This window comes from Heterocephalus glaber, unplaced genomic scaffold (assembly GCF_053883595.1).
Source record: "Heterocephalus glaber isolate CG9 unplaced genomic scaffold, H.glaber_assembly_v1.0 deba00001538, whole genome shotgun sequence".
Taxonomy (NCBI): domain Eukaryota; kingdom Metazoa; phylum Chordata; class Mammalia; order Rodentia; family Bathyergidae; genus Heterocephalus; species Heterocephalus glaber.
In genome coordinates this window covers 38,460,133-38,485,706 of record NW_028258333.1, presented here as the reverse complement: position 1 = coordinate 38,485,706, position 25,574 = coordinate 38,460,133, and the positions used below count along the sequence as shown (strand labels likewise).

The 25,574-nt window shown below is 37.6% G+C and overlaps 1 protein-coding gene and 1 long non-coding RNA gene across 4 annotated transcripts in view; one reads left to right on the top strand and one right to left on the bottom strand.

Moving 5' to 3' along the window:
- The first annotated feature begins 191 nt into the window (after positions 1–191).
- LOC110350087 (uncharacterized) lies at positions 192–25,068 on the top strand. The gene is made up of 2 exons (XR_015442289.1): positions 192–362; positions 21,906–25,068. It is a non-coding gene; the product is annotated as an uncharacterized LOC110350087 (long non-coding RNA).
- The window catches only part of Map3k1 (mitogen-activated protein kinase kinase kinase 1), a 67,591-nt gene continuing 64,702 nt past the window's right edge, over positions 22,686–25,574 (bottom strand). For all 3 annotated transcript variants that reach the window (XM_004848510.4, XM_087189408.1, XM_087189409.1), the window contains exon 20: positions 22,686–25,256. In XM_004848510.4, coding sequence (XP_004848567.1) covers positions 25,107–25,256 — 150 coding nt within the window. In that variant the 3' untranslated portion in view covers positions 22,686–25,106. The remainder of the gene's footprint in view (positions 25,257–25,574) is intronic.

Sequence of the window (25,574 nt, the reverse complement as noted above, 5' to 3'; positions counted from 1 at the left end):
GAGTGGACCGCTCGCTTCCTTGGTCGAGGCTGTCGGCATCTGCTTGGCCCGGTCTTCTGACCAAAGGTCGTCTGCCCTTTGTTCTACACCATGCCCCGAACCTCTGTCTTCTCTCCATTGCTTCCAGCAGCCTGAATCTTCCTGAACAAATTCCAGTCCCACTGCAGATGTCGAGCTCTTCCATCAGACAGAACGAACGCATCTTCCAAAAAGTCATCAATGTGAGGGATTTGCAAATATCTAACCATAAAAGAACAAAATATGGTAATGCCCCTTTTCGTTCTAGCTTTCTCTTTATTCTTCCAGACAACCAGAGGCAAAACTACACGGACAAAGATTTATTTTTAAAGCAGCTAATTGAGGTATGGTGGTGCACGATAAACTGCACATTTTAAAAATGAACAATTTGATGTTTTTGACATACGTATACATCCGTGAAACTACCATAATCCAGATAGTGAATGTATCCATCACTTCCAAAAATTCTTTTATGACTTTGTATAATCCCTCTATGCAGTTTTTCCCCAACTTCCAGCAACCATTGATCTGCTTTTTTTTGTCACTGGGTGAGTTTCAAGTATCACCTTTTTAGTAATTCTTGGATTTATTTGGCAAAGTTTTGCTTAGAGGTTTTGCATCTGTGTTCATGGGTAATATTGTCTGTAGTTTTCTTTAATGTCGTCTCAGGTACTTTCTTGTGGCTGAGACAAAATATCCAACACCCAAAGTTAAAGGAGGAAAGGTTTATCTCAGGTCACAGTTTGTAAAGGTTTTGGTCTATAGTAGGCTGGCTCCAAGGCAGGGTGACATGGCAGAGGAGACATAGTCCATGGCAAAGCAGGCAGGAGGCAGCAAGTAACAAGCAGCAGCCTGCTTTTTCTGTCCCCTTATATTCCATCCAGGCTACAAGCCTATTAATTGGTGCCACCCATACCCAGGTGGAACTTATATTATCCACATACGTAATCCCATTATCACACCCTTAATTCACATTCTCACACCCTAATCCAGCCATCTTTGAAACTCCCCACCTATGACTGAACAAGGCTTTGGGGAAATATCCAGATACAACCATAATGATGTCTTTTATCAGTTTTGATATTTAATTCTAGCCTCAGAGTAAGGTGGGAATTAGTCCCTCTTATAGGTGAAATTTGAAAGGACTTTTCCATCTTCCAACTTGTCTCCTCAACACACACACACACACACACACACACACACACACACACACACACACACACACACAATTTAGACAAAGCTCAGTTCCAATAGGGGCAAACTACAAGAATCTCTAAATCTTCAAATCAACACATATTTTTTTTCAGGATGAAAAGTTGACTTCCTTATTTTTGCCTGAGAGTGAAGGCGAATCAAAAAGTCAAAATTGTACCATTCAGATACAGTGAAAATTCTCAGGGGCCTTAGGAATAATTCATTCTATTCTGAAAGAAATAAAGGGGAGAAATGTTTTGGTAATGTCTGTTTCACTCTGATATATAGGATGTTGGCAAACTCTAGAGACTTTCTCTTCAGACTCTGGTTAGTCCATATTACAGAACCTACTAAATGGAGTCAATTCAGCTCTAGGATGTATTCATACATGCCACATGAAGAAAAATTTGTGTATGTTTTCAGTGGTTATTTATGGTATGATAATTTTATTTAGCTAAGAAAGTCATGAAAACTGCATTCTTCCTAGAACAAATGAAATCATGATCCTGAAGTCTTCTTTAAACAAACCTGATACTCCATACTTCCACCAATCCTCCTTAATCCTCTCCTAAACAGACATGTGTTTTCTGCCAGTCTTATTTCTATGCATTTACATTCCTGTGCATGTCCCCATGGGACATAGTATTTGTGGGAGTGTTTTAAAAATGCTGCCATAAGTATCTACATTTTTTTTCTTTCAACTTAAAAAATTTTTTTTTCCAGTACTGGGGATTGAACCCAGAGCCTTCAAAATGAGCTACTCCCCCCTTTTAAAATTTTTATTTTGAGTCAGGGTCTCACTAAGTAACCAGGCCAGGCTCAAACTTGGGATTCTCCTACCTTAGCCTGTCAGAGTGCTGGGATTATAGGCATGTACTCCCATGGTCAACTGTAATTTCTTTTATTTATTCAAAAGTATATCTTGAAAATCTACCCAGGTAAGTTTGTCCAAGTCCACTTCATTTTTCTATTTCTAAGGTATTACCTTCAAATTTAATATTTTTTGTAATTTGCTGGTAGATGTATTTATGAACTTTTTTATAGTTCTGCTTTTGGCTGTCCAAGAATTCTTATCTGCTTTAAATTTGTAATGAATGATCAATTATTAATTACAAGTGCTTTTCTCTGCTACTTACTGAGATGACAATATAGCTTCTTGCCTTCTGTTAACAAAGTGAATTAGTGACACCTTGTCAAATGTTAAATCATCCTTGGATTCTGAGATAATTCTACTAAATTAGTTCCTTTTTGGTCAGACTTTATAGTTTTTTATATATATATGTATGCTACTGTTGCCATCCTATATCTATTTTGAAGTGTTTTTAAATTTTCAAATAGAATTTGCCAGTGAAAACATAAGGGCTTGTACCTTTCTTTGATAACAAAGTGAATTTCTTCTAGTGATGTAAGACTATTCAAAATTTTTGTTTATCTCACGCCAAGTTTGGTAAATTATTTTTTTATGAAATTTATTCATTTTGGTCTAGGTTGTCAAAATATAGGCATAGTTGTTCATATATACTGTCTTACTGTCCTTCTGTCTATATTATATACAGTAATAACCACTTTTGTTCCTGAATTTGATGATTTGTGTTCTATTTCCTATTAAGCATGAGCAGGAAGTTGTCAGTTTTTTCAAAGAAACAGCCTTGACTTCAATTTTCCCTGTTTATTTTCTATTTTGGTGATTTCTGTTCTTATTCTTATTCTTTTATATTTTCCTCTTATTGGGAACTTATTTTGCTTTTCTTTTCCTAGTTTCTTAAAGCAAAGTATTTGGTCCCTGATTTTAGTCCTTTATTCTTTCTTAATATAATTACCTAAGGTTAAGTTTATTTTTTAATTAATTTTATTGGTATATTTTAGGTATACCATATAATGACATTCATCATTGGACATTTGTACATTTACATAATATATCTTGATTCTTATTTTTTTCCCCATTCCAAAGTTATAACTTTCCATCTAAGCTTTACTTCAGCCAAATCCCAAGAATTTTAATAAGTTGTATTTTTATTATCATTCAGTAGAAAATACTATAAAATTTCCCTTGCTCTTTAATCTATAGATTATTTAGAAATGTTTCTAACTTTCAAATATTTAGGATTACTAGATATCTTTTGGTTTTTAATTTCTTTTTTTTTGTATTAAATTCTTTTATTGGTACATTGTAGGTATACAACATAATTACATTTCTCATTGGGAATTGTACCTTTACATAATGCATCTTGGTTCTTATTTTTTCCCCATTCCTAGCCCTCCCTTCACCCCCTCCACCCTTCCCTATTTACAAAGACTTTATTTCCATTTTTTCCATTTCTCAGCATTTTTCCTTTCCCTTCTTTCTTTTCTCCTGCCCCTCCCACTACCCCTACCCCTTTGGACCTTTTCTTCCTATTTTCCATTATTGATTATTCATTCTAATCATTGGTACATTTTAGGTATACAATATAATGACATTCATCATTGGAAATTTGCACCTTTACATAGTCTCTCTTGGTTCTTATTTTTCACCCTCGCCCAGCACTCCCTTCCACCCCTCCAGTCCTCCCTATTTACAAAGATTTTGTTCCTATTTTTCCATTTTCTCATATTAATCCCATTCCCTTCTATCCTTTCCCCTAGCCCTCTCACTTCCTTCCCCTTTGCCCCTTTTCTTCCTATTTCACGTTACCTATTATACATTTAGTCCTTATTTACACTTTCAGTTTCTCACACCAGAGAAACTATTCGGTATTTACACATGTGTGTCCTATTTATTTCACTTAAGAGTATTGCCTCAATGTGCATCCACTTAGCTATAAATGTCTCTAATTTCTCATTTTTTATGGCTGAGTAGTACTCCATTTTATTAAAAAACCACATTTTCGTTATCCAGTCTCCAGTTGATGGGCATTTGGGCTGTTTCCAAGTTTTACCTATTAGAAACTGTGCTGCTATGAACATGGGTGCACATATATCACTGTGGTATGATTCTTTTAATTCTTTGGGGAAGATCCCCGGCAGTGGAATAGCGGGGTCAAATGGGACTTCCAGTCCTAGTTCTTTAAGGTATCTCCATACTGATTTCCACAGTGCTTGCACCAGTCTACACTCCCACCAGCAGTGGAACAGGGTTCCTCTTTCCCCACAGCCCCGCCAGCATTTCTTATTGGTTGATTTCATGATAGCAGCCATTCTTTCTGGAGTGAAGTGGAAACTCAGCCTTGTTTTCATTTGCATCTCTCCAATGACCAGTGATGTTGAACATTTTTTCATGTATTTATTTGCTGTTTCTACTTCTTTATCTGAGAAATGTCTGTTCATTTCAGCTGCCCATTTTTTGATTGGGTCTTTAAATTTGGGAGGTCTGACTTTTTAAAGTTCTTTATAGACTGTAGATAGTAGACCTTTGTCTGAGGAAAAGCAGGTGAAGATTTTTTCCCACATTGTGGGTTGTCTCTTCACACTGCTGGTGGTTTCTCTTGCTGTGCAGAAGCCTTTTAATAAGAAGAGATCCCATTTCTTGATTGTTTGTGCTAGTTCACGGGCAACTAAGGTTTTGTTCATAAAATCTTTTCCTACACCGATGTCTTCAAGGTTCTACCTAACCTCTGTTCCAACTGGTTCAGAGTTTCTATTTTAATATTTAGATCTTTAATCCATTTTGATTTTAGTTTAGTGCATGGTGAGAGATACAGGTCTAGTTTTAATCTTTGGCAAGTTGAAGCCCAATTTTTCCAGCACCATTTATTAAAGAGGCTATCTTTCCTCCAGTGAGGGTGTTTGGCTCCTTTGTCAAAGATGAGATGCTGAGTGTGTCTGGCGTTGTTTCTGCATCTTCTAATCTGTTCCACTGGTTCTCAAGTCTGTTTCTTTGCCAGTACCATGGTGTTTTTATCACAGTAGCTTGGTAGTATAGTTGCAGGTTGGGGATTGTGATACCCCCTGCCATGTCTCTGTTACCTAGAATTGCTTTTGCTATTCTGGGTCTCTTCTTGCTCCAAATGAATTTTTGGATTGTTTTCTTGAGGTCTATGAAGTATGCTGCTGGGATCTCAATTGGAATTGCATTAAATCTATATAGCAGTTTTGGAAGTATGGCCATTTTCACTCTATTAATCCTTCCTACCCAGGAGCAGGGGATGTCTGTCCATTTTCTGATATCATCTTCAATCTCTCTTTTCAGAGTGCCATAGTTTTCAGAGAAGAGGTCTTTGATTTCTTTCATTAGGATGATTCCTAGGTATTTCAGATTTTTGGATGCTATTGTGAACGGAATTATTTGCCCCATTTCTCTCTCAGTGAGTCTGTCATTGGTGTAGAGGAAAGCTATTGATTTTTGTGTGTTGACCTTGTAACCAGCTACTTGACTGAATTTGGTTATTAAGTCTAGAAGACTTTTGGTGGAGTTCTTGGGGTCTTCTATATAGAGTATCATGTCATCTGCAAATAATGACAGTTTGACTTCTTCATTACCTATCTTTATTCCTTTTATTTCTTTCTCTTGTCTAATTGCTGTGGCTAATGTTTCCAGAACTATATTGAACAAGAGTGGTGATAGTGGACATCCTTGTCTTGTTCCTGATTTTAGTATGAAGGATTTCAGTTTTTGACCATTTAGTCTGATATTGGCTGTTGGTTTTTCATAGATGGCTTCTATCAGTTTGAGGTAGAGACCATCTATTCCAATTTTTTATAGGGTTTTTTATCATAAATGCATGTTGGATTTTGTCAAATGCTTTTTCTGCATCTATGGAGATAATCATATGGTTTTTGTCCTTGCCTCTATTGATATAGTGTATTACATTGATTGATTTTCGTATATTGAACCATCCCTGCATCCCTGGGATGAATCCCACTTGATCAGGGTGTATGATCTTCTTGATGATCTTCTGCATTCTGTTTGCCATTATCTTATTAAGGATTTTTGCATCTATGTTCATTAGTGAGATTGGCCTATAGTTCTCTTTTTCAGTTGGGTCTTTCTCTGCTTTGGGGATCAAGGTGATGCTTGATTCCTGGAAGGAATTTGGGAGTATTGCTTCCCTTTCAATTTCACTGAAGAGTTTAAACAGTAGTGGCAGTAGTTCCTCTCTAAATGTCTTGTAGAATTCAGCAGTGAAGCCAACAGGGCCTGGGCTTTTCTTAATTGACAAGTTTTTAATTACATTTTCAATTTCATTGGTTGATATTGGGTTGTTCAGAATTTTTAGGTCTTCTTCGTTCAACTTTGGTAATTCATATGTATCTAGGAATCTGTCCATTTCTTCAGTGTTGTCCATCTTATTGGCGTATAGGTTCTGGAAGTAGGTATTGATGATCCTCTGGATTTCTGCTGGGTCTGTTGTAATTTCACCCTTTTCATTCCTAACTGCATGGATTTGGGCCTTTTCTTTCCTTTTTCTCACAAGGTTGGCTAAGGGTTTGTCAATTTTGTTGATTCTTTCGAAGAACTAACTCTTGGCTTCATTGATTTTTTTGTATTGTTCTCTTAGTCTCCATTGCATTGATTTCTCCTCTGATCTTTATAATTTCCTCCCTTGTATGAGCTTTGGGGTTGTCCTGCTCTTCTTTTTCTAGAAGCTTGAGGTTCAGCATCAGGTTGTTTAATTGGGCTCATTCTGTTTTCCTAATATGCATATTCACTGCTATGAATTTCCCTCGTAAGACTGCTTTCATTGTGTCCCATAGATTCCGATATGTTGTATTGTCATTGTCATTTAATTGAAGGAACTGTCTGATTTCTTCTCTAATTTCCTCTGTGACCCATTGGTTATTCAGAAGTGTGTTGTTCAATTTCCACATGTTTATGAAATTTTTTGAGTTTCTTTTGCTATGGATCTCCTATTTCATTGCACTATGGTCTGATAATATACAGGGGATAACTTCAATTCCATTGCACTTACTTAAACATGTTCTATGTGTGAGCATGTAGTCTATTTTGGAGAATGACCCATGTGCATCTGAGAAGAATGTGTATTCTGATTTTGTGGGGTGGAAGACTCTGTAAACATCTGTTAAGTTCATTTGTTCAAGAGTTCGATTGAGTTCTAGTATTTCATTACTTATTTTTAGTCTAGTTGATCTATCTATTTGTGACAGTGGGGTGTTGAGGTCCCCCACTACAATTGTATTAGTGCATATTTGACTTTTCATGTCTGTTAGTATTTGTTTTATATAGTTGGGTGCACAAGTGTTTGGTGCATAGATATTTATGATTGTCATCTCTTCCTCTTGGATTGTTCCCTTTGCAAGGATGTAGTGTCCTTCTTCATCTCTCTTAATCCGTGTTGGTTTGAAATCTACTTGATCTGCCAAGAGGATAGCTACTCCTGCTTTTTTGGGGGTTCCTGTTGCGTGGAATATTGTTTTCCACCCTTTAACTTTCAGTCTATGAGTTTCCTTTTGAATTAAGTGTGTTTCTTGTATGCAACATATTGTTGGATTTTGCTTCTTGACCCATTCTGCCAGTCTATTTCTTTTGATTGGTGAATTGAGACCATTAACATTGATGGCTATAACTGAAACATATTGACTTGTCATTGCCATGACTTTTTCTTTTTGTTGGGTTCTCCCCCTTTACATTTAATTTCTTGTCATACCAGATGGGTTGATTCTGCTTTGCTTCCTGGGGTTGTGATTCTCAACGTCTGTTCCTAGGATATTGTGTAAAATTCTTTGGAGTGCTGGTTTGGTATTCATGAAGTTCCTAAGGTGCTCTTTGTCATGAAAGTATCTTATTTCTCCATCCATTTTGAAAGATAGTTTTGCAGGGTACATCAATCTGTGTTGGAGGCTGTTTTCTTTTAGGGCTTGGAATATGTCACTCCAAGCTCTTCTTGCCTTGATGGTTTGTGTTGAGAAGTCTGCTGTGATTCTGATGGGCTTTCCTTTGTGTGTGATTTGTTTCTTTTCTCTGACTGCTTGGACAACTTTGTTCTTCTGTTGTGTTTCTGGAATCTTAACAATTCTATGCCTATGTGTAGATTTTCTTTGGTCAAGGATATTTGGAGTCCTATATGCCTCACTTATCTGTATGTCAAGCTCTTTTCCCATGCTTGGGAAGTTTTCTGCCATTATTTCTGTGAAGAGAATTTTGTGTCATCTCCACTTGCTCCTGTTTCTTCATTGAGCCCAATCAGTCTTATGTTATTCTTCTTTGCCTCATCTAGCAGCTGCTGGATTGATTTCTCATGTTCCCTTATAATTTTGAAGCAATTTTTCTTGTACTGGTCACTAATTGCAATCTTATCTTCTATATCTGAAATTCTGTCCTCACATTGGCTCATTCTGCTGTGTAGACTTTCAGTGGAGTTTTTCATGTCCTAGAAATCTATTTGCATCTGTTTTATGGATTCCATTTGTTTCTTATGTTGGGATTCCATCATGTTCCTGAGCTCTTCTCTAGATTTATTAATCATGTCTTGCACTAGGGGCACAATTTCTCCTGTTTTCTGAGAAATTATTTCTGATTTCATTTTTTCCAGATCCCCTTTTGTTGCCAGTTCAGTGGGTCCAGGTGGTTGAGTATCAGAGTGTTCCATCTCATTTCCCTTTGGGGTTGCTGTAGGTGATCTGGAAGTCTGGTTTTGAGACTTATTTACGTGTTTTCTCATTTCTACTGCGGCAGGGGGCTGTTAGCACCTGCACGGATTACCTCCTCTGAGCTGGGTGCGGTGGGCCAGGGGCCACGAGCAGCGGTAGGGATGGTGACCCAAAAGCCCTTTCCTGTGGGCTGGGAGCAGCGGGAGGGATGGTGGCTGGGAAGCCCCGTCCTCTGGACCAGGAGCAGTGGGATGGCGGCTCAGAAGCCCCTCCCTCTGGGCCGGGAGTGGTGGGAGGGATGGTGGCCTGGAAGCCCCTTCCTCTGAACCAGGAGCAGTGGGACGATGGCTCAGAAGCCCCTACTTCTGGGCCGGGAACAGCGGGACTCAGTACCTTGGTCTGGTGGTCTGGTGTCCTCTGCGTCTTTGTAGTGTGGAACCAGGTGGCTGCCTGTCTGCAGCGGGCTGATTCAGCGTGTATTCCGCGCCACCGGGGACCTCGGTAGGGCTTGCACAGGCCTGCCTGTCTGCAGCGGGCTGATTCGGCGTGTTCTCTGCGACTCAGGACCTCGGTAGGGCATGGTTTTTAATTTCATTCTCTTATGGTCAGAAAACATGTCTGATTTAAAATTTTTTTTTTTGCTACTGGGGATCGAACTCAGGACTTTGTACTTTCTAGGCAGGTGGTGAATGATTTCAATTTTTAAAAATGTATTGACTTATTTTATGTCTCAGCATGCACTCTATCTTGGTCAAAAAGTGTATTTTGTCACTCTTTAGTGTTCTGTAAATATTAATTAGGTCATGGTGTTTGATAATGTCCTTTAAATCATTTGTATCTTTAATGATTTACATAAAATTTTAAATACAGATGAATAAGGAACAGAAGAGTGGCAGACAGTTTTATAATGTAGCATGTATTTCAAGCAAAATGTTAGCACTAGTAAGTCTGGAGATATGCTGCTGTCCCAAATTATCCTCTTGACTCTTCCCCTACATCTTGTTATTTTCAGTTTCCCCAAATACTCCATTCTAATGAGGATGAGAACCTGCATGCTGTATTTTTCTATTTAAATCCCACCTGTGCTATAAGCCACAAAAATACCATATAGGTAAGATAATTTTTAGCATCAATATCTTATAAATCCACAAATAGGGCATGGGTCCCTAGTGAATTATAATTTTGAGAGCTCAAAATAAGATATAACTTGATCCTTCAACAATTTATTGAGTACCTATTCTGTCCTAGGCTGTTGGGCAGTAAACAAGTATTTAAGTAAACACATGCATAATTCATAAAGCAGTGCCCTAAAGAAAATGAGGCAAGGTTATGAGAAGAGAGTGGGATGGATATCTTTTGTAGCCCCTCCAGATCCACTGTCCACACCCTGGGGAAATGATTGGTTGGGTCAATGGAATTCTGTCACTGGGGAACATTGGCAGGAAACTTCAGGGAGGGAGGAGAGAGAAGTGGAGGTCTTTGTGAACTGACTGTATCTTGACAAAAGGTCCTTTTCAGATAGCCTTCTAGCTCTTCCTCTCTTTCATCCTAGAGGCAAAAAAACCATTCCATTACTGCTAGCTGTATGGTTCTTTACCATCTCTTTGTGGTTTCCCTTCACCATGTCTGTGCCTTTATACAGTTCTTAAATTGTCTTACATTGTGTATATGTCATCTATTTCCTGCTGTCACCCTGCTGTCTTTATGTGGGTCGCCCGGGTTAAGAATAAGGCTAGCAACATTGGATAAGGCAATGACACAAACGCCTGAGACCTACCTGACAAGAAGTCAACACAGTTGGGGAAATCTGTGGGGAAATTCTCTGAATAGAAATGCAAAGGTTCTGAAGTTCCTCTCACCTGTTTAAGCAAGGGAAAGGGAAGGCCAATGTGGCTGGAACGTGGTAAGGGAATGGGAAAGGGTGAAGTCAGGGACAAATTGAGGAGACTAAATCTTGTTGATGCTGTTAAGGTATTCTTTGTATAATGGGAAACCAATGAAGGTTTTTAAATGTGAGGATGATAAGATCTGAGTCATAGTTTTAAAAGATCAATTTTATTATGTATTAGATGGAGAACAGTTAGGCAGTCACTCCCACCAGGAAGGTCAATTAGAAAGCTAATTCAGGAGTTTAAGCAAGAGCTCGTGGTGGTAGTTTGGACTAGAGTGGGTGGGTGGATTAGGATTATATTTTGGAGGAGGAGCTGATAAGTCTTGTTGGTGGATTAGATGTGGTAGTGTGAAGTTTTGAAATGCTTATGAAAAATGTCAAAGTATTAGTTGAATATTCACATCTGGAGCTCCAAGCCATAGAGATAAAATTAGAGGCTTCAGCCAGACCACCTGAGTAGATTATTTCAGAAAAAAAAGAACATACGTGGAGTAGTTTCCAAAAGTGCAGACCCTTGATGGCTTGATCAAAAACAGTTTTAGTGGTAGATTTAAACATGTATTTGAATGAGTTGAGGGGGAAAAATGTGAAGTGAGGGAAGGGAAACAACTGTACACATTTCTTTCAATAAATTTTACTGAAAGGAAGGTAGAGAAGTGGCGACAAAGGCAGAAGAAATTTGATAAAAGATCCTGTAGCAAAAAGATTTTTCTGCTGATGAGAATGATCCAACAACAAAAGAAATTGATGTATATGTTTTGGGGAACAGAGGAATGGGAGAAAGCAGGAGGTAGGAGTTGACTTCACAGTTCTCTTCTGTAAAAGAGGATATTTAGAGATGGTGGATATTCTGTAGGCTATTTGAGAAGCTATGTGTTGACTAATGTGGGTGACATACTAGCAAATACTTATTCACTGACAAGTGTATGCCGGGGCATAGCTTTAAAAGATTTTAATTTAGTTCAGAAAACATAATTTAGAAAAATTAAATATTACCATAGAATTTTAGTGTAAGTTACTAGAGTTAGGGAATGCTTCAAAATGAAGTGAGTAGAAGAGGCATGGAAGGGAAGTAGAGCAGCCGGCAACAGTTCTCAAAATGTGCTACTAGAGATCTCTACATCTTTTTTTGTGATCTGCAAAGCCAAAATTATTTTCACCATAGTATAACAGTGTTATTTGTCTCTAATTTCATTCTTTCACAACAGTACAGAGTAGTTTTCCAGAGCTTACATGATGTGTGATAAGACAAATTGAACACAGAAGCAAATACAAGAATACAACTGTCTTTTATTAAGGCAAAAATTGGATAGACTTGAAAACATTAAAAAAATGCCACTTCTATTAGGGGAGTGGAATACATCTATTTTTCATGAAAATGTTATCTATTTTAACGTCTAGTAGATTTTTATTATTTCTAATAGTTAATATGTAAATATTTAAAAATTTGTCGATTTTAATATTGGATATTAATATAGTAAATTTCTACAGATAAAAGACACATAGGGCCACGGATTTAGCTCAGTGGTTTTGAAGCCTGCTGCGCAAGCGCAAGGACCGGAGTTCGATCCCTGGTACCAAAAAAAAAAGCCACATAACAAAAGTTATTTAGGAGCTTTTGATAATTTTTAGAACCAGATCTTTCAGGGTTCTTTAATTTTGTTTTGTTTTGTTTTTTGGTGCTAGTGATTGAATTCAGGACCTTCCCCATGCCAATTAAGCATATGCTCTATGATTGTTCTGTACTCCTAGCCCACAGTTTTAAAAAAGTTTTTTAGTAACTGAAGACAAAAATGTTTGATAATTGTGTTAGAATCGCATATTATGATTCAAAATTTTGGGAAGGAACGGATGTGACAAGGCATTTCATCAGGTGATAAAATTAATTCCAATTCTATGAATTGCATGTATATGTGGACTATTAATGAAGTTAGGCCCCACGTATTTTTTTGGTACCGGGGATCGAACTCGGGGCCTTGCCCTTGCGAGGCAGGCGGCAGAACCACTGAGCTAAATCCCCGGCCCCTTAAGTATTTTTTTCGGTTATTTTGTGCTCCATGACCCAAAATAGCGTGTAAAAAGTAGGAAAAAACAGTTTCTGTTACTTTTGTGTGAATTAGCAAAAGCTCCATTTTCCTCCAACTACTCTACTGCCATCTACTGGAACATAAGTGCAGTATATTCACAAAATGGAAAGATTGTAGTGTGTGTGATGTTCCGTTGAATTGTGTAGTACACAACTGACTGTGTTGACTTTTTGTGCCCGCTGGAAGATTCTGTGGCAGCAGTTAGTCCTAAATTGTGAGACTAGAAAGTTTGAGAAGGACTGGCAGAGCAAAGGGGCTAAGCTGGGGTGGAGCACAGTGAGTTCAAGCAATAAGAATAAAAAAGGATAATAAAGCAATGAGGATAATAAAGCAGAAATACTGTGTTAGGAATAGTGAGAAATAAAGTTTGAGTCAGAGTAATTGGAAAACATTGATACTTAAAGTAGTAGACATCAGATAGGCATTGAAGGTTCTTAAGAACGGCACAAGCTAGAATTAAGAGAATGGGAAAACCCCAAGCAATAGTGATTGGCAGGATGATTGGAAGGATAGGTGGATGAATGGATTTGTGGATGGATAAATATCCAGCTGGAAGCAAAGTGGTCTGAGAACAGGAGACCAGGAAAGATGGCATCATGTTTCTCAATACAGTCTCCTTTTTTTACAGACTATTTTAAGGGGGTCAGGGTATTTAGTAGGAACATTCTGTTAAGAAATAAACATCAAACTTAGGTTTTTAGACTGGAGAGCTGGCTTTTTAGTGATTTCCTTAAGCCTCCCCCTCCCCCTCCCCCTCCCCCTCCCCCTCCCCCTCCCCCTCCCCCTCCCCCTCCCCCTCCCCCTCCCCCTCCCCCTCCCCCCTCCCCCTCCCCCTCCCCCTCCCCCAGTTTTATAAGAACAATGAAATTTCTGTTCTTTTTTTTTTTTGTACTGGGGATCGAACTCGGGTCCTTGCACTTGTGCAACAGGCGACGAAACCACTGAGCTAAATCCTCGGCCCTTCTGTTCTATTCTTAAGGGTGAGGTACACAAGTTATTTAAAATATTGCCCAAGTCAGTACATGAAGATCATTCCTACGTTGGAATTTATCCTGCTGCCCTCTACTGGATATTGCATAATTATAAAAGTAATTCTTCCATTGATGGTCAATTAATGAAGGCTGAATTGTCAGTTGAAATACAGAAATTCAGGCCCAGAAAAGAAAAGGACAGAAAAAGGAAATCAAGGTATCATACAAAAAGGAAATAAGTCAAATCAAAAATATGCAAATTTAGAAATACTTTCTAACTTTTATTTTGAAAATTTCTAACCTACAGAAAAGCACAATGAACAATCATCTTTTATCTAGGTTAACATTTTTCAATATTACCCCTCTTCTCTGACATACATATATGTATATCTATGCATATATACATGCTATATGTATTTTTACCTTGTAAATTCCAGTCATTTTAGCTTCCCCAAAATGGCATTTTTCTACATATTTCCAATACCATGATCACATCTTTTAAAATGAACATTTATAACAACAACAAAAAAAGGACATTTATTCAGTATCACAAACATATAGCCCATATTTAAATTTCTCTGTTCTAAAAATGTTTTTTGTGGCTGTTTGCTATTTTATTTGCTTTTAAAATTTGGATCAAAATTTACACATTGGATTTATTCTATTTTAACTTAGTCTAATTTAATATACCTCTTGCTTTTATCTATTTTTCATGATATAAAACTTACAGGCCTCTTGTCTTGCATAATGAACCATGTTCTACAGTTTTCTGATTTCTTCATAATTCAATTCAACTGAAACAGTTTTGGTACACACACACACACGCACACACATGTACACACACACCCTGTTTAGTTTCAGGTTGTCCCACTATTGTTGATGCTAACTGTGTCCATTATTTTCTTTTTTTATGAAAAAATAAAACAAAAATTTCAAGTGGCAACTAACAGACCACCAGGGGAGATAGTTTTCCCTTTGTACTTATTAGTCTGTGGAGTGAGGCTCTATGGGTATATGACTGTCTTGTTTCCCAGCAACAATTCAATAAATGATTTGAGCATCGATGAGGATTCTTGCTTTAGTCAGTTGCACTGGCGGTCACAAAATGATCCATTTCTAATTCTATCACCTTTTCTGTATTTATTTGATAGGTGTTGACTGGTATTTTTCTATAAAACACAATTTTTCTTTTCCTTTTCCCACCCCTTAACTTCTGGTAGTTACTGTGGACTCATGGATTGCGGTAGTCTGGATCTGAGGTGTCCCTGAAAGCCCCACGTATTAACAGCTTGGCTTGCTGTGTAGCACGGCTGGGAGATAGTGGAACCCTTAGGAGGTAGGGGATAGTGGAAGAAAGTTTGGTAATTCGGGGTGTGCCCTCAGCCTCTCGCTTTCCTTCCTCTGTCTTTGCTTTCCAGTTACCATGAGATAAATAGGCCTCCTCTAACATGCATTTCCTCTGTGATATGCTGCCTCACCACAGACCCAAAAACAATGGCGACAAGTCACCATGGACAGAAAACCCAAAACTGAGTCAAAGTAAACATTTCCTCCTTTCATTGTTTATCTCAGGTATTTTTTCACAGCGATGTAAAGTTGACTAACATATAGATTTTTTTTTTTTTTTGGTACTGCAGATCGAACTCAGGTCCTTGTGCTTGTGAGGCAGGTGGCAGAACCACTGAGCTAAATCCCCGGCCCACTTATGGATCTTTTTAAACCAGTGTGTTAATGTTATTATTCCAATTGGCTAAATGTCCCAAACTTATGGTGTAGCAGCTCTGTCAAGCTGTGTTCTTTTTGACGTATCACCATTATTATTATTATTATTTTTTGTACCGGAGATCAAACTTTGGACCTTGTGCTTGTGCGGCAGGCACTGGAACCACTGAGCTAAATTCCTGGCCCTAACCATTAATTTTTGAGCACTATGTGCTTTCAGAACAACAGAATGTACTAGGCTTATTTTCTGTTGTATTGGCCCAGATCAGGAATAGCTATTCATATAGGACCCATTTCCTTTTACTTAGAAGCTAAGATTTAGGAAACATGTGCACAGTTACTCAAAACTATATTTTAAAAATCACAGCTGGACATGAGTTGTATACATCTATAATCCAGGAACGCTGGGAGGTTGAGACAGGAGGATTCCAAGCTTGAGCCCAACCTGGGCAATTAAGTAAGTTATCAAGAATCAGTCTCAAAATGAAAAATAAAAAAGAGCCTGGGATGTAACTCAATGTGAAGGCCTTGGGATCGACTCCCCAGTCCCAGAAAACAAAACACAAAACAAAACACACACAAAAAAACAAGCCCCCTTCAAGTCATGAGTAAATTTCCAATTGAAATTTAATATCACTTGATTCTTTTCTACCTTCTCACATTCATATTTGTATCTCCCTTTCTTCCACAATGAAAACACTGTTTCTCAAAAATATCAATATACTTAATTCTATTCTATTCTACATGAGACAATTTCAAAATTATACCACCAAAACTATCTTTTTGAATTTTTTATCCTTTGAATATATCTCACTAGAGATGTACACTTAGGAACCTGTTCTCTTCAGTTATTTCTTAAAATATTTTATTGAATTTAGAAATCAAGAATAATTTTAGTTTATAGTTTCTCCTTGCCATTTAGTTAAACTAACTTAAGTTGAGCATATTTCAGCTTCTGTGTTCATCACAGAGAACAAAGAAGTAAGATTCTGTTTCTATGGCTGCAAAACTCCCTTATAGAGTAAGATATAAGTGATACAATCATTATAGTGCAGCAGAGGATGAGCCAGAAGAAGCTGACTTGTGGATGGTAAGGTATTATAGGAGAGAGCCATCTCACTCAGCCTGGGTAAGGGTGACTTCCTAGAGGAATTCAGCTGAAGTCTTAATAAGTGGGAGTGAATCAAATGACCTGGCAGAGGATGTTGGATGGCAAGAGAGACTATGCCTATTCTGGGAAATAGCAATGGCTGGGGGCGTGGCTTGGTGATGAGAAAGTGACAGGTGAGGAATCCAGAGAGCTGACTTTTCAGCTCTTCTGATTATTTGTTTCCTCCTCTTGAGTCCTTGCTCCCTCTACACCACTTCCTCCACTCTTATTCTTAGACAATCTTTTTGACTAGGTCATGCACATCATATCCATATCCACACTTCCCTTTTACACTTAACCAAATACAATCTTGCTTCTTTTAGTCTGTTCCAATGACTGAAGAATAGTCCTTGCTATTCACTTTCTGAGGTTATTAGTCCTTATCTGACCTGATGCTTGTGTCTTTTTTGGGGGGGGGGACCAGGGATCAAACTGGGGACCTTGTGCTTGCTTGTGAGGCAGGCGGCGGCACCACTGACCTAAATCCCCAGCCCCTTATGTCTTTTGAAATTACTTTTTGTTTTATTTTTTATTTTTTGGCTATTTTTTCTTTTTTTAAAATATTAAGTCTATTGGTACATTTTAGGTATACAGTAGTACAGTTACATTCATCATTGGAAATTGGCACCTTTACATAATCTCTCTTTTGTTTTTTTGATTTTTTTTTTTTTTTTTGGTACTGGGGATCAAACTCGGGTCCTTGCACTTGCAAGGCAGGCGGCGGAATCACTGAGCTAAATCCCAGGCCCTACATAATTGCTCTTGATTCTTATTTTTTCCCCATTCGCCTGCCCTCCCTATTAACAAAGACTTTGTTTCCATTTTTTCATTTTCTCATATTCATTCCACTCCCTTCTTTCCTTTCCCCTACCCCTCCCACTTCCCCTTCCCCTTTGCCCCTTTTCTTCCTATTTCACATTATCTATTATACCTTTTAGTCCTTATTTACACTTTCAGTTTCTCACACTAGAGAAACTATTTGGTATTTACACATGTGTCCTATTTATTTCACACAAGAGTATCACCTCAATGTGCATCCATTTAGCTATAAATGTCTCTAATTTCTCTTATGACTGAGTAGTACTCCATTTTATTAAAAAAACCCCACATTTTCTTTATCCAGTCTCCAGTTGATGGGCATTTGGGCTGTTTCCAAGTTTTAGCTATCACAAACTGTGCTGCTATGAACATGGGTGCACATATATCACTGTGGTATGATTCTTTCAAATCTTTGGGGAAGATCCCCAGCGTGGAATAGCAGGGTCAAATGGGACTTCCAGTCCTAGTTCTTTGAGGTATCTCCATACTGATTTCCACACTGGTTGCACCAGTCTACACTCCCACCAGCGGTGGAGCAGGGTTCCTTTTTCCCCACAGCCCTGCCAGCATTTGTTATTGGTTGATTTCATGATAGCAGCCATTCTTTCTGGGGTGAGATGGAATCTCAGCATTGTTTCCATTTGCATCTCTTGAATGATCAGTGATGTGGAACATTTTTTCATGTTTATTTGCTATTTCTACTTCTTTGTCTGAGAAATGTCTTTTCATTTCAGATGCCCATTTTCAGATTGGATCTTTAAATTTGGGAGGTCTGATTTTTTTAAGTTTTTTATAGATTCTCGATAGACCTTTTACTTACTGAGGAACAGCAGGTGAAAAATTTTTCCCACATTGTGGGTTGTCTCTTCACACTGTTGGTGGTTTCTCTTGCTGTTCAGAAGCTTTTTAATAAGAGATCCCAGTTGATTGTTTGTGCTAGTTCAGGGGCAACTGAGGTTTTGTTCATGAACTCTTTTCCTATGCTAATGTCTTCAAGAGTTCTACCTAACCTCTGTTCCAGCTGGTTCAGCATTTTGGTTTTAATATTTAGATCTTTAATCCATTTCAATTTTAGTTTAGTGCATGGTGAGTGATATAGGTCTAGTTTTAATCTGTGGCAAGTTGAAATCCAATTTTTCCAGCACTATTTATTAAAGAGGCTATCTTTCCTCCAGTGAGGGTGTTTGGCTCCTTTGTCAAAGATGAGGTGGGTGAGTGTGTCTGGAGTTGTTTCTGCCTCTTCTAATCTGTTCCACTGGTCCTCAGGTCTGTTTCTTTGCCAGTACCATGCTGTTTTTATACTTTTTGTTTTAGTCACTTTTCTTGTCACTGAGACACAATACCAAACACTCACAATTTAGAGGAGAGGTTTATTTTGGCTCACGGTTTCGGAGGTCTCAGTCCAGGCATGGTGGGCTGGCTACAAGGGATAAATGGCTACTGATATCATGGCGACCAGGAAAGAGAAAGGGATGGAATCAGGGCGAGAGATAATCTTTTAGGTTACACACTCAGTCCTTGCCTCTTCCAAATAGGCCCCTCCTCCAGACAGTCTACTCGGTTGCTAAATTCACCACTGAATGAATTTACCAATGATTATAGTTCTCCCATGATCCAGTCATCTTCCAAAAGCCCCACCTCTGAGCACATAAGATTTTCTAGAGACATTCTACATCCAGATTACAACACCTCTCTTTAAAACATTCTCTCCTCATGATTTCCTTTACTTCATGTTTTCCTAGTTTTCTAAATGTGATCTCTGGTCTCTTTCATCTACTGTTCTGCTTCCTTTCTGCCTGTATTTTAAATCTGTCTTCATCCAAGGTGTGGTCTTAGTCGTTTCTTCTCACTAAACATTCACCTTGAGTATTCCTAGCCACTATTACCCACTACCACTCATTGTGGTAGATGCTATAAGGTTGCCTGCCTGATGTCCATTCTTCTTAAACTCCCGTTTAAGAGGTAGGGCTTTCAGGTGATTGGGCTGTGATTACTCTAAATTCATCAGTGGATTAACTCATTGATGAGATCATAATTTGATGTATTGAGAGATAATGGAAATTTAGAAGGTGGGGCCTAGTTGAAGAGAGTGGGTTATGGAGGTGTGATCTTGGGGACCGTATCTTATCCTTGGCCCCTTCCTTTCTGGCTCTTTTCCTCTCTGCTTCCCAGCTGCTATGAGGTGGGCAGCTTTGATCCACCACATCCCTCTGTCATGTTTCTGCCTTGCCACAGGCCCAAAAGCAGTGGAGTCAGTTCACCATGGACTGAAACCTCTGAAACTGTGAGCCAGTGTAAACCTTTGTGTCAGGCATTTTGTCATAGTGATGGAAAGCTAATAAATGAGTGAAAATGTGTCTTACTTTTCTTGTTGCTGAGACAAAAATACCTTACACCCAAAGTTGAAAGAGGAAAGCTCACAGTTTGTAGAGGTTTCAGTTCATAGTTGACTGGCAGGGTGGCACGGCAGAGGGATACTGAAGAGAAACAGTTCATGGCGGGCAGAAGGCAGCAAAATAATGAAGTAGTGAAGAAGCAAGCAACAAGTGGCAACAACAGCAGCACTCTTTCTGTCCCTTATATTCTAGAGTGGGTAGTACTCACACCCAGGATGTGACACCCTTAATCCTACCATTGCACTATGAATCAATCCTAGCATCACATCCTTAATCCCAGCATCACACACTCTAGATCCAGCCACCTCTGAAAAGCTTCACATATGAGCATATGATGCTTTAGGGGGACATATGCTAAGGATTTTTAGGAAAATTTGTGTTTTCCAAACAAAAAAACCAATCTTTTCATTTTTCTTTTTTTTTCCTGGATTATAAATTGAGGGTCAAGGGTGGAGCCTAAGATAGAAGCCTCATAAAAAGGAGAGTGGAATAGAAAGATAAAACACAGCAAACATTGCTGAGTGTAGGCCTAATCCTCACACTGCCAACTTCTGGGCTTTTCTCATGTGGGTGAAAAAAGCATCTCTGCGTAGTCAAGCCACTTTCACACGCACCTCTCTCATCCAGACACTGCAATTGCAGTCTCACTTTCTCTGCAGCTCTTGTATTGCCTCATTTCTTTCTTCAGGATGCTGCAAGAGTGATTTTTCTAATACAAATAGACCGTGCCACTCCTTGCCAAAGATTCTTCAATATCTCCTTGTGCCTATTTCATCTTCTATCCTTCCTCTCCCACACAAACTGACTTTAAGGTAAACTGATGCTTTCTTGTCTCAAACAACAAAACAAAACACAAAACACTAATAAGCATTTCAGTATTATGGGAAAAGCAATTTGAGGCATGAAGCATTTGCCCCTTAAAATAAATATCTACTTAGTCGTTTTACCTGTACAGATGTGCAAAGCAAGACTGCACAAACTGCATAAAACAGATGTTAAAGAGGTACAATTTTCATTGAAGAATAAAAATATCTTAAAGAGGGTTTGTCAAAAAGCCCTTAGATGTTGTGAGGAAGGCTGTCTGTGAAGGCAGAGGGTAATCTCTCTGCCTCCACCCAATTTTGCTTTGAACCAAACTTCTTTAAGAAAATGAAATCTTTGCAGCTACTATATGACCAGCAGCAGTCCTACTCCTGGATATATAGCTAAAGGACAGGAAATCAGTATGTCAGAGACATTTGCATTCCCATACTTATTGTAGCACAATTCATAACAGCCAAGACATGCAATGAACCTACATGTCCGTTAACTGAATGGATAAGGAGAATGTGGTACATACAGTATTATTCAGCCATTTAAAAAACAAATGAAATCCTGTCATTTATTACAATATGGATGTATCTGGCAATCATTGTTAAATGAAATAAGCCAGGCACAGAAAGACAAGTACTGCCTGATCACTCTTGTACAGAATCTAAAATAGTTGATCTTATGGCAGTTTAAAGTAGAAAGGTGGTTATCAGGGAGAAGGGATGGACAGATGGTAATCAATGGGTACTAAGTTATAATTAGACAGTATACTATTACACAGTAGGATGACAATAAATGATGTCATATGTAAGATTTTAAATTTCACCATAAAGAAATGTTCTTGATAGGTTTACCCTGATTTGAATGATGCACAATGTATATACATACTGAAACATCACACAGTACTCTCACATGTGTACAATTTAGATGTATCAGCATTTATGTGCAAAGCTGTGTATATACACACATATATTCTAGCTCTATGTAGAAGTCCTGGGAACAAAGATACCCGGTAGTAATGAGTGTATGAACACTGAAAGATTTTTTTTTTAACTTTTTACATACTGTATCATTTAATATAATCATTGGTACAGTTGGATTTAGATGTGACATTTTGTTTTTTGTTTCACCTGTTCTTTGCTTCTGCTTTTCTTTTGCGCTTGGAAGGCAGGCATGGTGCCACTGAGCTAATCCCTGGCCCTGATTCTTAATTGAACTTTTAAATTTTATTTAATATATAAAATTGTACATAATATGGTAGTAATGTTTGATATAAATGTTGGACTGATCTTGCTTTTTAAACATCATTTTCCATCAAAGGAATCAGGACTCTTTGGACAAAATGGCTTGTCCAAGGACCAAAGCAGAAAATGCCTAAGATGGGGCTGAAAGTATGCGGCTGTTCAAATAATGGCTGACCCTCACAAGCTCATCAAATATACAACTTGACCAAATACATGATATCGGCAAATAAATGGGAGAAAACTCTTCCTAATAGCAAAATGTCAATACAATATAAAAGAAATGAAAGAAATAAGTCATCTGAAAACCATCAAAGTAATAATTCAGCTAAGAAAATTAAAAGCAGAGAGCACTGAACAGTTTGAATGCTGCCTCCACGGAATACTTACGTAAAAGTATTAACTGTAAAGAGAGTACCTTTGGAGGCCATCACAGTCTCACCGGCAGTGGGACAAATGGACCTCCTAGCCTTCTGCTATGATGTGCTGAGAAGAAGACAGCATCAGCTCTGTAATGTTTCAGCCAAAACTGCATGCTCTGAATCTAATTAGGAAGCACCATACAAACTCAAACTGAGGAGCTTCTATGAAACAATAACCTGTAAGCGTTAAAAAAATTAAAGCCATGAAGGTCAAGGAAGAACTAAGAAATGGCTCTGAATTGAATGAAAATTAAGAAATGTGACACTAAGAGCAACATGTGATCTTGGTTTGGATTCTCTTGCTAAAAAGAACTTAATTGGGCAGCTGGAGAAACACGACTGGGGTCTTTGGGTGAAGAGTATGTAGGAATTATTTGTGGAGATCTTGCAGCCTTTTTGTAAGTATGAAATTATTTAAAAAGACCCAAAAGTAACAATTAAATTTGTTCAAAAACTTTTATTTACTATAAAGACAAAACACCAAAATAGGTACAAATACTATAAAATTGGTTCAATGGGGTAAAAATTTTAATTAAAATATCTCAATATATTTAAAATAACAAAGGATACATTTAAGCCAAATTTTCTTAACCCGGAGATTTTTTTTCTTTTTTTAACATTTGCTTACACAGTAAGGTGCTACTAGAAGTTAGCCCTTAAGCCCTGGAAGTCTTAGGAATCATAGTCACACAGCAAATATAATTTCATTGTGAAAGTGAACTTTGGTAGAAGAAAAATCTATAGGACACCTGAGGTAGTAGAAACTGGAATAAACAGCAGTAGACGTTATTTACAACTCGAGTACCAAATAACATTAAGAACACAAAAATAATTACACAATACAATTTTCAGTCCAGCTTTGATCCAAAGAAAATAAGAATATTACATCACATTTGCATTGAAAACAAAACAAAAAACAAAACACCACAATTACCAGCAAGCTGAGGGAACTGCAAACAAACTCAAACACAATGGATTTTGACATCTAGAGACAGTTTGAGTTTGAAATGTGGTGGGCATGGTGATCTACAAAGTAATACTGATTAGCTGAGGTTCCTCAGTTTATACAGTTTAGATTTCTGTCAGACGCCATGTTAATCTGACCAATGATTTTCCAGTACATAAAATGGCAAGAGTGTGTCCTTTAAAGCTTGTACATGAGAGACTTGGAAGTAATCTTATTAGAACTGTGAAAATTCTAACTTGTCAAAAAAAAAGTCAAATACAACACATTTAGAACTACCAAACTTCACATTTCTGTACTACTTTTAACTCTTCGAATATTGCCAATCTTCCAAAAAAAGGAATGTAAAATTTCACTAAGAAACACAATCACATAAAAAACTGCTTTTTAAAAATTATATGCAATATATCATGTAAACTTCTCTTGTAACTTATTTTACTTCCAAATTGTGTTGTACATTTTAAATGTACTCTATATAGCTTATTTAGTTTATCCTGAGTCTTTGAGAATAGCCAATTCTATTTCACACTGGCGTCTGAAGAGTTAAAACTTAACATCTCAAAGATATATTTAATAATCAGTACTTGATTTAAAAGACTCACACACACAGAAAGGATAAAAGAGCTACAATTTTCCTCCAGGATTCCATGCATCTGAATTCATCTCCAGACTAAAACCATTTAAATAATTGTGCAACACCCAAAGAACTGATATGTAAATGAAACTCAATTTCATTTTTTTTCTGAACATATTTTCTAAGTTCAAAGCAAATTTATTGTTAAAAACATTACTGATTGGTACTTGAATATATTAACTTTTCTTTAATTATCTATCAGGCAGGTATAGTGTAAAAAAAGATGATGCATGGTAGAAGGAAAATAGTTACTTGTTATACTCAATGGTAATGGTGAGTGATGGGCTGTTACATATACAGTAAGACTTAAATGGTGTGAAGTTTCCTACAGTTTAGCAAAGAAACTGACATATTAACAAAATTCAAATAAGTTTCAAGGTAATCTTCCACTTGGTTGTGAGCTGTATCACAAAAGACAGTTGATTTTGCTAATTCATATTTAATCTGCCCAGCAAGAGCAGTGACTCATTCAATGTAGGCAGTACTTTATTATATTCCAACTTTTAAAAAATGAAATCTGTATTTAAAAACTCTTGCAGTAGCAAGATATTTAATAAAGTCTAGTTCACACCTACTTCTATTTTTTTCTAGTTTGAAAAGACCACCTTTCCCTGAATATTAAACAAAAGTGGAGGTGAAATGAAAATACAGAACCATAATTTCCAGAAACGAAATGAATGGGCCAACAGTAAAATGCACAATGAATCACAACTGCCAGGCATTAAAAAAATAAAGGTCAACGGTGGATCATGAAGTCATCACCTTTAAAAAATATATGTATTTACTGCTACTCATAGCATACTTTGACCTAAAAGAGGCAGATACTGATTTTTATAGCCAGTGACCAAAAAACTGAACGGAATTACAGAACCCCCTGCTTGTGATCACGAAAAAAAATAGAATAATTGAAACATTAAAACAGATCCTGAGCCCCTCAGCTGCTAATATTGCTGAAAAAGTGCTCCAAAAATATTATGCTTCTGTTATTTAGTCATGCAAACTTCATTGCTTTCCTGTTTACCTAGGGCCAGTTCTTTGAAAGGCACAGTTTACATTTTCTGCACAAGTTGTAGACTTTTGCATATTGAGCTTAGGTACAGATCATGATTTGTCAATCACATACTTAGGTAAGGGTTCCCCACTGGCCTTATCATAGCTGTTCAGTGGCATGATGGCCAGCAGATTATCAATGTGGTTCCCCACAAGTTTTTTTTTCCTTGTTGAGCATCCAGTCTCTATTATAGTTTATTTTATAATTGGCTACCATGTAGTACGGAAGACTGGATGCTTCAGTAGCTCTCTTGATGGAGGTCTGTCCTGAGGTTGAAGTTCTAAACAACGAAGAGCCACATCACGTAAACCAGGAGACAGATGTGAAGGGATCGATGGAGCAGTAGTTGCACTAGCAATCTGCAGGACAAAAAGCCAGAGCATTAAAGCTTTCCACAAATACAACTCTGAATACAGAACACATGCATGTACTGCATAACCTTTATCAGTCTGTGTCTGTGCACTGCACTAATTTTTCCTTCAATAATGGACAAATCTTAATTCTTCATATCAAACACTACAAAGAACTGACTTTAATAAAGACGTTACAAATGAATTTTAAAAATTCAAAGTGCTATGAAGAAAAATGTTAAAAAGTCTGTGATCCTATACCAAGCTATACTTAGCTGATACATATACATCTTACCACAAAAGAAAGGATACTTTCTCCTTGTTCCC